Source organism: Tamandua tetradactyla, chromosome 23 (assembly GCF_023851605.1).
Source record: "Tamandua tetradactyla isolate mTamTet1 chromosome 23, mTamTet1.pri, whole genome shotgun sequence".
In the NCBI taxonomy this organism is placed as follows: Eukaryota; Metazoa; Chordata; class Mammalia; order Pilosa; family Myrmecophagidae; genus Tamandua; species Tamandua tetradactyla.
This window is the reverse complement of record NC_135349.1, coordinates 7,766,044-7,779,156: the sequence shown is the minus strand read 5'-3', so window position 1 is coordinate 7,779,156 and position 13,113 is coordinate 7,766,044. Positions and strand designations below refer to the sequence as shown.

The following is a 13,113-nucleotide window of genomic DNA, read 5'->3' as shown; positions in this document are numbered from 1 at the left end:
CATTTTAGAATTACACCTAGCATCAATTTTTTTTTTCAGTGGCACATAAAATAATGATGTAAGGGACAAACAATGCATTTGACTAAGTATGGCTGGTTCCTAAAGTATATGGTGGAAATATGGGTGTGGAGTTTATTTTTTTAACTGTTTGTATCTCACAGACCTGTTATAAGTATTCCTTTTTATACACTCAGTAAACAATAAAAAATTTCAAATACAGCATGATCATGGTTCAGGTCAAAACAAGGGGGAGAGGATTAGCAGTGAGGACCAAATTAGATGGGATTAAGAATTTAGATGGTGTAAGGTGTATGGGATGTGTGAGTTTTTTCTTTTTATTTCTTTTGCTGGAGTGAAGCAGATGTTCTAAAAAATGATCATGGTGACGAATACACAACTTGTGATGATACTGCGAGCCACGGATTATACATCATGAATGGAATGTATGTGCATGAAGATTTCTCAATAAAATTAAAAAAAAAAAAAAAAGAACTTAGATGGTGATGGTCTTTAAAGATAAAGGGGTCAAGGTGAGGAATAAAGTTGTGGATTTCAAGATAAAAGATAGGGATCGGAAGACCAACGGTGGGAAACAGGACTGGGGCTCTAGAGACATGCTGTTCAATAGAGCTTTTTACAATGACGGAGATTTCTCTATCTGCCCTGTTCAACATGGTAGCCACAGGTCACATGGGGTTATTGAACACCTGAAGTGTGACTAAGGAACTGAATTTTTAATTTTATGTCAACTGGGTTAGCGTGAAGTTAAAAAGCCACACCAGGCTAGCAGCTACACTTTTGGGGAGTGCGGCTCTGGAGAGTCCCTGCAGAAAACCTCACAAGAGAGGCTCTGATTTGACACAGACAGAGGGCACGGAGAGGGGCCCCACCGGACACTCACCAGCCACTACGAACAGAAAGATGCCAACGCCCATGACGTAGTAAGGCCACTGTACCGAGAACTGGGGGGGGCTGGGCTGCGTCCTCAGCTTCCGGATCTCCAGGGCATGCAGCAACAAGGCCAAGAGGGCACAGGCCCCTGTGGGGTCACAGGAGGTGCCCTTGCTCTCCGCCCATGATTTCCACTCTCACTCCCCCCTTCCTCAGGCTTATTTGGACAGAGCCCCTGGACTAGAGCCCCCGAGGCTCCTGCTTGGAGGGACCAGCACCCCTTACCCACTCTGAGCCAGTAACCCCCACCCCCCATGCCTGTCCCTCTCTCCTGCCCAACTCCACTAGAAGCCTATGTGCCCCCATCACCACCCTGGATACCCTGTGGCTGTGGCCTGGGCTCACTTCAGGCTGGGCCTTCTGGGTGTGATGCTCTGGATGAAACTCAACCTGGCTTTCCCTGTGGGGGGGAGTCTCCCAGAGCAGGGCCTCTGTCACCCTCTTACAGTCCAAGGGTTCCAAAGGGCAGGGATGGTTCCCTCCATTCATTCATTCTGGAAGGGTTTACAGTGCACTGGGATAGAGCCATTGTTGGTAGAAAGACTCAGGACCACTGACCACAAGCCAACGTGGTGGGCTGTGCTAGCTGGATGCAGGGGTGCCGAGGAGACCCACCCCCACCCCCACCCCCGAGGAGGGTCCGTGAGCTCGGGGAGGGCACGTGTGCGGTGGGTTCCTGGGGAAGGGCTTCACAGGGGGAGGCGACAGAGAAGGGGCCTGTAAAAAGTGCCTCACGGACAGAGCCAGCCACCCACGGGACCCCGCCAGGGGAGTAGGGCGCCCCAGCCCCCCGACTGGGGCTGCGCACCTGTGAGGAAGCTGACCGAGGCGGACACGATATTGTGCCTCCGGATCCTCGGGAAGAGCCGAGACGCGAAGGACACCATGAGGAAGGTTGTGACGAAGGACAGGACGACTGCGGACAGCAGGAACATCCGGCCAAGTAGGATGTAAACTGCAGGGGAGGGAGGCAGGGCTGCAGCGGGGCGCCCTCCACCCTGCGCCCTCACCTGCCCCCCGCCCGGGAAGTCCTGGCCTCGCCACGCTGCTCCCCACTACCCCACAACTCCCAGAAGTGCACGAGGAGAAACAAGGTAAGTTGATCATTTCAGAGGCTGAAATCGCTGATCAGTTCTTACTAATAATATTAAGTGCCGGCGGTTGTAGGGAACCGTCCGGGAGTGGAAGACGGTGGCTTTTAGGAAGTGGAGAGCCGCGTCCACGCGGGTTACACCAACAAAACTCAGCCACGCAGAACCAGACCTGCGGGAGGTCAACAAGCTCTGGGCTTCTCCGGGAATTTCCCATGCCCCTATTTAAGTTTTCTGGTTAATCAAAGGGATAAAACAGATGGGCCCCAAATAGTAGAGCTACAGCCTGCTGGTGGGGATTTAGTCAAGTTCATCTGCAGGCGCGCCGGAGCACGCAGAGAGGGGCACCTGGGGTGGGGGGGACGGAGGCGAAGATGTGGTTAAAGGGGGAGGCTGTAAGTTCTCAATATATTACTAGAATAAAAAATGTTTTAAGCCATAGGTCTGTACTGTACAAACAGCGAACCCTAATGTAAATTATGGACTTCAGTAAATAGTGCGATTATATTATTTCATCGGTTGTAACAAAGGTACCACACTAACGCAAAGTGTTAATAATAGGGAAAACTGTGGGTGGGGGTCGGGGTGGGAAGGTAATATGGAAATTCTGTATTTTCTACATGATTTTTCTATAAACCTACAATTTTTCTAATAAAAATTTTTTTAGTTAAAAAAAAGGAGTTTGTAGGTCACATGTTGCTGAAGACCCAGATACTCTAGAATCCATCCATCCTTGGATTACACCAGTGGTTCTCATCCAGGGACAGTCTTGGCCCCCACAGGGTCATTTAGCAATGTCTGGAGATATGTTTGGTTGTTGCATCTAGGGGTGGGGTGCTCTTGGCATCTGCTGGGCTGAGGTCAGGGCCGCTGCTAACCATTCTGGAAGGCACAGGACAGCCCCCCACAGCAAAGAATTAGCTGGTCTAGACTATCGGCAGAGCTGGGGATGAGGAACCCAGGATGAAACCACAAGGCCTGGCAACCTCCTCCCCAGGCAGCCTCTCCCAATACTAAGAGACGCCCCCTATGTCTTTTCCAAGACAAACATCCTCATGACCTTCAAAATTTCCTAGTAAGACATGGTTTACAGTGCTGTCACAGTTCTCGGAACTCATGTATTTGTGTACATCCCTCTTAAAATGTGGTACCCAGGTCTGGCACAGTACCTACAGAGCTGACACAGGTAGCTGGACAGGTGTGTGGCCAGGAGGATGAATGGGGGCTGAAATCCAGCCTCTACTCTGCTTACAGGCAGTTCTCCCTGAGGAGGAGCTATGTCCACCCAACAGGTGCTGGCTAGAAGGGAACTTTGCTGCTGACTCCAGCAGTCACTGGCACTATTAACCCCTTGCCAGTCTCCTACTTTCCTCAAACCCCAAGGAGTGGGGTTTTCAGAGGAAAGGCCATCTCGGGCTTGTTCAATTCTTCCCTCTCTGCCCCTGACCTGACCCTGTCATCCCCCAGACACACATCCCCCCGCCAACCCTCCTTACTGGATAAGGGTCGAGGCTTCCAGCACTTGATATGGAAGCAGTTCTCAAACAGGCCACTGAAATACTCTTCCTGCGACTCCTCACTCGTGAGCCGTACCCAGAAGGGAAAGATGGAGACCAACAGGATAAGCAGGTAGCCCAGGGAGGTCAAGGCTGGGGCTATGGCCCAGGTAAACCCCTTCAGGTGCCTGTCGTCTAAGTTCAGCATCACCTGGGTATGGGAAAAGAGGTTATGATTAAGAGAATACAAAGACAAGCCACAGATTAGCAGAAAATATCTGCAAAGCAGAGGACTTGTACCCAAAATATACCAAGGACTCTTAAAACCTAATGATAAGGGATGCACCGGTAGTTCAGTGGTTGAATTCTTGCCTGCCATGTGGGAGACCTAGGTTCGATTCCCAGCTGCGCACTTCCAAAAAAATGAGAGAAAAAACAACAAATGGTGTTGCAATAATGGGATACTCGCATGGAAAAAGAATGAAATGTGACCCCTACCATACAGCATACAAAAAACCACAAAGACCTAATGATAAGAAAACAGACAACCAATGACAAATTGAAGAAGTGCAGATGGCGAGTAAGTATATAATGCTCAACATCATGTGTCATTATGGAATTGCAAATTAAAACAATGAGATACCACTCCAAACCAATGAGAACAGCTAACATCCAAAACACTGGCAATGCCAAATGCTGGCCAGTGTGTGCAGCTGCAGAACCCTCCTTCACTGCTGGGGTGGGGGGATGCAGAAGGGAGCAGCCACACTGGAAGACAGCCTGGGCAGCTAAACAGAGGTTCACCATACAATCCAGCAAGCATGCTCCTAGGTGCTGACCCACATGACTTGAAAGCTTGTGTCCACACAAAAACCTGCATGCAAGTGTTTACAGCAGCTTTATTCATGATTGCCCAAAGTCAGAAGCAACCATGTTGCCCCTGGATAGGTGAACAGGCAAACAAACTGTGGTATGTCCATACACTGGAGTACTGTTTAGCAACAGAACGAAATGAGCTCTCCAGCTATGAAAAGACACGGCAGATTGCTACGTGAAGGGAGCCAGTCTGTTACATATGATTCCAGCCCTGACATTGGAAAAGGTAAAATGATAGAGATGGTAGAAAGTAACTTGGAGAAGTTGTTAAAACTCTCAGGCCCTTGGTTTCCCCATCCCCATGTGGACAAGGGGGAGCTAAACCCTCACAGAGAGGATACATGAAATCATAGTGGGGCTCAGGGGCTCACTTAAAGTTGGGGAGGGGGTTTCTCCCCAGTTTAAGGGCAAATGCATTCAAACACTTGCTTTGCCCTCTCTCTGTGCTGAGTGGGGCAGCCAAGAAATGAGTTTTCTTGGGGGGGAGGTTGTGGAGAGGGGATTTGCAGTTGAACGTGCTGGGTGGAGGGGGAGCCGGTCAAGAGGTATCCGGATGCAGTATGAGACCTGCTGCCTGGCAGTGTCCAGGGAGGTGACAGAGACACGCAGAAAGGCAGGCGAGGGACACCCAAGACTGGAGCCCTGTCCACGTCACCCCCAAGGCCAGGCCTAGGGACTCGCAGTCAGGCCGGGCTGTTCCAGGCAGCACCCAGGTTTTCAAGCTGTGCGTGGTGAGTGCAGAAAACAAGGTGCTGGGGGTGAGAGGGTTGCTCTCTCCTCTCCCAACCCCCTGTAAACACCCTGAGACCTGCAGGGCAGCTAAGGGGAGGGGAGGCTTTGAGGGGAGAGCTGCTGATTACCCAGAAAAGCATCATGGCCCTGGGCAAGAGGTGTGGCTCCCTCTCCTGCGCACCCCGCCCTAAATATGCTATTTACAAATGGGTAGATAATTGTTGCCCTCTAAATGCCACCAGAGTGATTTGGAAATCTATTAATGCCCGTTCTCTTACCTTTCCAGCATTGGCTGGTTTCTTTTTTTCCCACCCGAAGCCTTTTCTCTTTCCCTATCTCTACACCTCCCCTTTCCATCTTTCAGCTCCCTCCAGGCCACGGTGGTGAATCACCCCGACCTCAGGGCCTCAGCTCCCTTAGTTCTGTATTGGCGAAGATGGTTGGCTCAGATGGTGCTCAAGGGCTCCTCTAGCCGGAGGACTTGGGAGTCCCAGTTCCATCTCGGGCCATCCTCTAGGGGGGTGCAGCATGCTGGGCATGCTCAGTCCAAGGGCTGCACCCCATGCTGAGCCCTCCATCTCACCTTGCCCTGAATTGACCTCAGTTCTTTCCCAGTTTTGGACCTTCCCTTGCTCACCCAAACTCTAGCCTTGAGCTGATGCAGGATTCTCTCTTTCTCCGACACTTCCCTTGCATCAGCCTTCTCCATCTGTTTTCCTTTCTTTAAGTTCCCCAACCATCCCTCCTTCCTGTTCCCACAGCCACCACACCTGGAACCCTGCCACAGCCCCCAGCAGCCTCTGCCCCCACAACATGGCTCTTTCTCCTGGAGGGCCCTCGCTGCTCCTCCTGGCCTCTTCAATCCCACCTCTCCTGAAAAGGACAGCCATCCCAAGCCACTGGCCATCATCCACTCCCTTAACCAAAATGAACTGTGCACTTACTGGACGTGCCATGCCTGGAAGATGCTAAACGTGAGGATTCAGGGACGAAAAACCAACAGGAGCGCCCACGTTCTTTTTAACTTCTGGGGATAGGGGAGAGAGACACACAAACATGTCACAATGGAACAGTGGCTCCCATCCTCGCCTGGGGTGACCGCCACCCAGGCATAAACCAGGGCTCCACATCCTGCCTTTGCCACCCGCTCATCACGTCTTTCAGTGATGAGACGCTTGTCCTCTCTTCTCCACACACCAGGCCAGGGGTGGAGCAGCCTCTAGTGAAATAGCCCTTAGGATATGCACAGAAGAGGATTACAGACACTTTCAAATAGAAAGGCATTGAGGGTGGAGTGATGGTGGCACAGTGGCAGAATTCTCGCCTGCCATGCTGGAGACCCAGATTTGATTTCCGATGCCTGCCCATGCAAAAAAAAAAAGGCATTTATAGATCCCTTTATACTGATGAAGAAATGAGGACCCAGAGAGAGGGAGTGGCTGGTCCAGGACACATAATTAGTGAATACCCCCTGCACTGCTGCAGGCACGGCCGCCCTAGCCTCTAGGAGCCAGCAATTCAGTTCAGTGATTCCTAAATGTGGAATTTAGTGGATTTTTGTAATAGATATGTATGTGTGCATGTGTAAGGAAAGGAGACAGAATTGAGGGGAACATAGCATCACTAACTTTATGTCTTGCCAACAGTGTTCAAAACAAAAACAGTAACAATTTCCAGCTACTAACTAATTATTATTTTAAAAGGGATATTTAAGTTCTGGTTGACCAAGACAGCAGTGTAAGATGCTTCAGGGTGCCACTCCCCAAAGAATCTTTCAACAATGAGAAAAAAATGGCAATCATCTTCTTTGTAACTCCAGAGAACAGGTACAGTGTTTCAGTAACTGGGTAAGTGCCAGATTAGGAAAATGCAGCTTTAAAAACAGTAGGAGGAGAAAAAAAGTAAAAGAACAACAACAAAAAACTAAATAAATAAAAAGTGAAACAAAATAAACAACAAAAAGACAGTAGGAGGAGCTCCTGGCACCCTTGCTAGCCCCTTCCTTGTCCTCCCTGGCACAGTGTAGAGACACCCTTTGATCCCACTGTAGGTCCCTGGCCCAGTTCTGCAGGGAGAATAACCTCCGTGCACATACTTGGGGGCCCATATGTCAGTGACAATATAAATGGTGGGAGCCTGAAAGACTGAACCTGGACACTCATCCCAGAACATACCCTGTAGGCAGAGGCCGTGTAAAGATACCGAAAGCAGTATGAGAAACAACTGAGGCAAAGATGCCTAGGTCAAAGGATTGTCAGCTTTATGAAACACGAAAGAGCACCTGGGGTGGGGTGCGGAATCTATCTCACAGGGAGTCGAGGGGACATGTGAATTCCTAAGACCACTAAGGGAGCACAAGCCTAGGATGCGACTAAGGATCATAAAAGACAGAGGACCCTGCCCTTCACTTTCTCCCGGTGCCGATCTTCTTGACAGGAGGGGTAAACTCTGAAGGAACCCACTAGCCAACTCCAGTGTTTGTGTGTGTGTGTGTGTGTGTGTGTATAAAAGGTGTTTTTTTGTGTTGGGTTGTTTGTTTTTGGTAGCTCCTGGCACTCAAGGAACTCTCTCACTAGCTAGATACAAACTTAAGGAATAGACAGCTCAGGGACCAAATCTCAGAGTAAACACTTTAAAATATTAAAGTGTAAGGATGCCACAAAAGATTACAAGACAAAGAAACAGGAAATGATGGCGCATTCAAAGGAACACAAGAAAAACTAAAAAAACATCAGCGAAGAAGAAGACCTAACTCTGAACATACCAGACAAAGATTTTTTTTTAATGATCTTCAAAATGCTAAAGGAGATAAAGGACAACATGTAGAAAGAATAAAGGGCATCAGGAAAATGATGAATGAGCAATATGAGAATCTCAATACAGAGATAGAAATTTTTAGAAGGAACCAAACAGAAATAATGGAGTAGAAGACCACAATAACGGAAATAAAAAATTCTCTACAGAGTTTGAACAGCAGATTGGACTGGTCAGAAGAAAGAATCAGTGAATGTGAAGACAAGATCGTTGAAATGATTCAGGTTAAGGAGGAGAAAGAAAAAAAAAACAAAAAAAAAGTGAACAGAGCCTAAGAGACATATGGGCAACATCTAATGTAGAGTATACACATGATGGGAGTTCCAGAAGGCGAAGCAAAAATAGGAAGTGGGCAGTCCAAAGAAATAATAGCAGGAAACAGTCCAAATTAATGAAAGACACGAATATATACATTTAAGAAGTCCAGTGAAACCAAAACAGGATAAAGTCAAAGAAAACCACGACCAGACATGTAGTACCCAAACTACTGAATGCCATGGACAAGGAGAGAGTTCTGAAAGCTACAAGAGAAAAGCAGCATGTTATGTACAAGTGAGTCCTAATACGATCAAGTGCTGATTTCTCATCAGAAGCTATGGGGGCAAAAAGGCAATGAGGTGAAATAGTTAAAATTCTGAAAGAAAACAGATGTCAGCTAAGAGCTTTCAATCCAATGAGACTGTCTTTAATAAATGAAGGACAGATTAAGTCATTCCCAGATAAACAAAAGTTGAAACTGTCTGCCACTACTAGTTAAGCACTACAAGCAGTGCTTTAGGAAGTTCTCCACACTGGAAGGAAAGGACACTAGACAGTGTGCTAAAGCAGCATAAAGAAATAAAGAGCTCCGGTACAGTAACCAACCATATGGTAATTATAAATACCAGTGCTACTGTATTGCAATTTTTGGTATGTAACTCCACTCTTTACTTCCTACAGGATCTAAAGTGCAAATGCACAAAAAATAATGATAAATCTGTGATTGTGGACATACAATATATAAAGATATAATTTGTAGTAAATACAACAAACAGGTGGAGGGTGGAAGGATATAGGAAAAATGTATGGGTATGCTATTGAAGTTAAGTTGTTATCAAATCAAATGTAATTGTTATAGACTTAGGATGTTAAATTTAAGTCCCATGGTAACAATGAAGAAAATATGTGAAAAATATATATATTTAGAAAGAAATGAAAATGGACTCAAAATGGTACAGTACAAAAAAGGAAATAAATATGAAAGCAGGCATTGGTAGAACTAGGGGACAAAAAAGGTATAAGACTTTACAAAGAACAAATAGAAAAATGGCAGAAAAAGTCCTACATTATCAGTAGTTATTTTAAATTTAAACATTAAATTTTCAAATCAAAAGGCAGACTGGCAAAATGGATTAAAGAAAAAGCATGACCCAACTATATCCTATATACAAGAGGCTCACCTTAAATTCAAAGACACAAACAGGTTGAAAGTGAAAGGATACAAGAAAATACACTATCACATAGCAACCAAAAGACAGCTGGGGTAGCTATACTAATGCCAAATAAAATAGACCTTAAGTCAAAAACAGTTACGAGGGACAAAGAAGGTCACTATATACTAATAATGGGGTCTATTTAATAAGAAGACATAACAATTATAAATATATATGTACCTAATGACAGAACCCACAAATACATGAAGCAAATTTTGACAGATTTGAAGGGAGAAATAGATGGTTTGACATTGATAGTAGGAGACTGCCACACAACACTTTCGATAATACGTAGAACATCTAGTCAGAAGATCAACAAGGAAATAGAAGACTTGAACGACACTCTAAACCAACTAGGATTAACAGAGATATGTAGAATGCTTCACCCAACAGCAGCAGAAAACACATTCTTCTCTAATGCCCATGGGTCATTCTCTAATGCAGAATATATATTAGGTCACAAAACAAGACTCAATCAATTCAGTAATATTGAAATCATACAATGATTCTTCTCCAATCACAATGGAATCAAGTAAGAAATAAAAAAAGAGGGAGAACTGGAAAATTCACAAATACCTAGAAATTGAACAACACATTCTTTTTCTTTTTACATGGGCAGGCACTGGGAATCGAACCCAGGTCCCCTGGCATGGCAGGCGAGCATTCTTGCCTGCTGAGCCACCGTGGCCCGCCCTGAACAACACCTTCTTAAACAACCAATGGATTCAAGAAGAAATCACAAAGGAAATTAGAAAATATCTTGAGGCAAACGAAATCGTAAACACAACATACCAAAATTTATAGGACACAGCAAAGGCAGTGCTGAGAGGGAAATTTATAGCTCTAAATGCTTATATTAAAAAAGAAGATAGAGTTCAAATCAGATACCTAACCTCATGATGGGAGAATCTAGAAGAAGAACTAAATCCAATGTAAGGAGAAGGAAAGAAATAAAGATTACAACAGAGATAAATGAAATAGTGAAAAAAAAATTGAATCAATGAAACTAAAAGTTAATTCTTTGAAAATATCAACAAAATTGACAAATCTTTACCTAGACTGACAAATTTTAAAGAGAGAGAGAAAAAGGATGCAAATATCTAAAATCAGAAATCAAAGGGGGACCAGATGGCTTTGCTGGTGAATTTTACTAGATATTCCAAGAAGAATTAGCACCAATCCTTCTCAAACTTTAAAAAAAAAAAAAAAAAAACTGAAGAAGAAGGAACACTTCCTAACTCATTCTCTGAGGTGAACATCACCATGATACCAAGCCAAACAGAGATACCTGAGAAAAGAAAATTACAGGCCAATATCCCTCATGAATATAGATGCAAAAATCTTCAACAAAATATTACAAGCCAAATCCAAAAGACTTTAAAAGAACTATACACCATGATCGATTTATCCCAGGGATGCAAAGGTGATTCAACACGAGAAAATCAACCAATCTGATAAACCACATTAATAGAACAAAGGGGAAAAAAACACATGATCATCTCAATTGATGCAGAAAAGTCACCTACAGCATCCCTTCTTGATAAAAATACCTAGAAAACTAGGAATAGAAGGAAATTCATCAATGTGATAGAGGCATATATGAAAAATCCATAGTTAACATCATACTCGATGGTGGAAAACTGAAAGCTTTCCTTCGAAGGTTAGGAGCAAGACAAGGATGCCCACTGTCATCATTGTTATTCTACATTTACTGGAAGTACTAGCCAGGGAAAGCAAGTAAAAGAAGAAAACAAAAGCCTTCAAAATTGGAAAGGAAAAAAGTAAAACTATCCCTATTTGCAGATGACATGATCCCATATGCAGAAAATACTGAAAAATTCACCAGAAAGCTCCTAGAGCTAATAAACAAACTCAGCAAAGTGGCAGGGTACAAGACCAACATGCAAAAAATTAGAAGTGTTTCTACACACTAAGAATGACATTCTGAAGAAGAAATTAAGAAAAAATTTCCATTTACAATAGCAACTAAAAGAATCCTAAGAACAAATTTAACCAAGAATGCAAAGGACTTAAACTTGGAAAACTACAATTCATTGCCAAAACAAATTTAAAAGACCTAAGTAAATGGGGGACATTCTATGCTTATGGATTGGAAGACTAAATACTTTTATGATGCCAATTCTACCCAAAATGGTTGATAGATTGAACACAATCCCTATCAAAATTCCAAAAGCCCTCTTTGTAGAAATCAAAAAGCAAATCATCAAATTTATATGGAGCAATAAGGGGCCCTGAATAGCCAAAACTGTCTTTAAAAAGAAAAACAAAGATGGAGAACTCACATCTCCTTATCTTAGAATGGAAAGCTATCATATGTCAAAACAGCATGGTACTGTCAAAAGGACAGATGTAAAGACCCACGGAATAGAACGGATAGCTCAGAAATAGAACTTCACATCTGTGGCCAATGATTTGGACAAGGATGCTAAGTCCATTCTATGGGGAAAGAATAATGTCTTCAAAAAATGGCGCTAGAAGGGTGCACAGGTGGTTCAGTGGTAGAATACCTGCCTTCCATGCAGGAGACCTAAGGTTTGATTCCCAGACCATGCACCACTACCCCCTCACCAACCCCAAAAGTACCTAGGCAGAAAGTTTTACACTCTGTCAGGTAGGGCCTACACTCCCCCTGGGAAGCAGGAAGCAGCTACAAAGGACAGATCCCTCAACGACCCTTAAGATTAAGAGGCTAGAATTCTCGGAGGGGGAAATTGAAGCAGGCTGGAGCAGGGATGCGAGAGGGAAGAGAAGATACCATGAAGAAGCCCTTGAGCAAGTAGTGTTAATCAAGGTCAGGAGTGCCTGTCCTGCAGACAACCTGCCTGGAGCTACCTACCTATGCAAAACATCCAGGAGAAGCTGACCATCTACCACAAGGTGCCACCCTAGAGAGAAGGGAAGAGAGGAGGAAAAGCCCTAAACAGGGAAGGGGGAGGGAGGTAGGTAAAGCTAAGCAATGAAAGCAGCCTACCCCAACATTTGGTGCCTCTTGCCTCTATCCTTTTGTGAGAGTGCCCGAATACTCCTTTCACATGTGTACTTAAGAAACTTTCTACTTGCTGAAAAAAAATAGTGCTAGGAAAACTGGATATCCACATGCAAAAGAATGAAAGTAGACCCCTACCTCACACCGTATACAAAAAGTAACTCAAAATGGATCAAAGACCTATTTTAAGTACCAAAACTATAAAACTTCTAGAAGAAATCACAGGGAAGTATTTTTGGGACCTCGTGCTAAGAATGGTTTAAGATTTTACACCAAAGCAGAGCAACAAAAGAAAAAACAGATAAATGGATCTTCATCAAAATTAAGAACTTTTGTTCCGGGTCAAGATGGCAGCTTAACAATGTGCACATTTTAGCTCATCCTCCAGAACAACTACTAAATAACCAGAAACAGTACAGAACAGCTCCTGGGGCCACATCAGTGACCACACACACAGCATACCCCAGTCTGGACCAGCTGGACCTGCTGTGAGCACCCCCCAGAACTGTGAGTTCCCAAAGCTGCGGCAGCCAGTGCCCCTCCCCCACAGGCCGCTTCCCAGAGGGGAAAGGAAAGGACTTTACCAGCAGCAGGGACTGGGCACAATCAAACACCAATTCTGGAACTAATTAACAAATTCTGACTACTAAAAATAGGCCCCCAGCTTAGGTGAA

The 13,113-nt window shown here is 44.8% G+C and overlaps 1 protein-coding gene across 7 annotated transcripts in view; it reads right to left on the bottom strand.

The window, feature by feature from the left end:
• Positions 1–13,113, bottom strand: part of TMEM225B (transmembrane protein 225B) — a 32,078-nt gene that overhangs the window by 10,393 nt on the left and 8,572 nt on the right. For all 7 annotated transcript variants that reach the window (XM_077140706.1, XM_077140705.1, XM_077140707.1 and 4 more), the window contains 4 exons: positions 6,091–6,173; positions 3,539–3,749; positions 1,760–1,906; positions 902–1,039 (listed from right to left, as the gene is read on the bottom strand). In XM_077140706.1, the coding sequence (XP_076996821.1) occupies positions 902–1,039; positions 1,760–1,906; positions 3,539–3,749; positions 6,091–6,102 (508 nt within the window). In that variant the 5' untranslated portion in view covers positions 6,103–6,173. The remainder of the gene's footprint in view (positions 1–901; positions 1,040–1,759; positions 1,907–3,538; positions 3,750–6,090; positions 6,174–13,113) is intronic.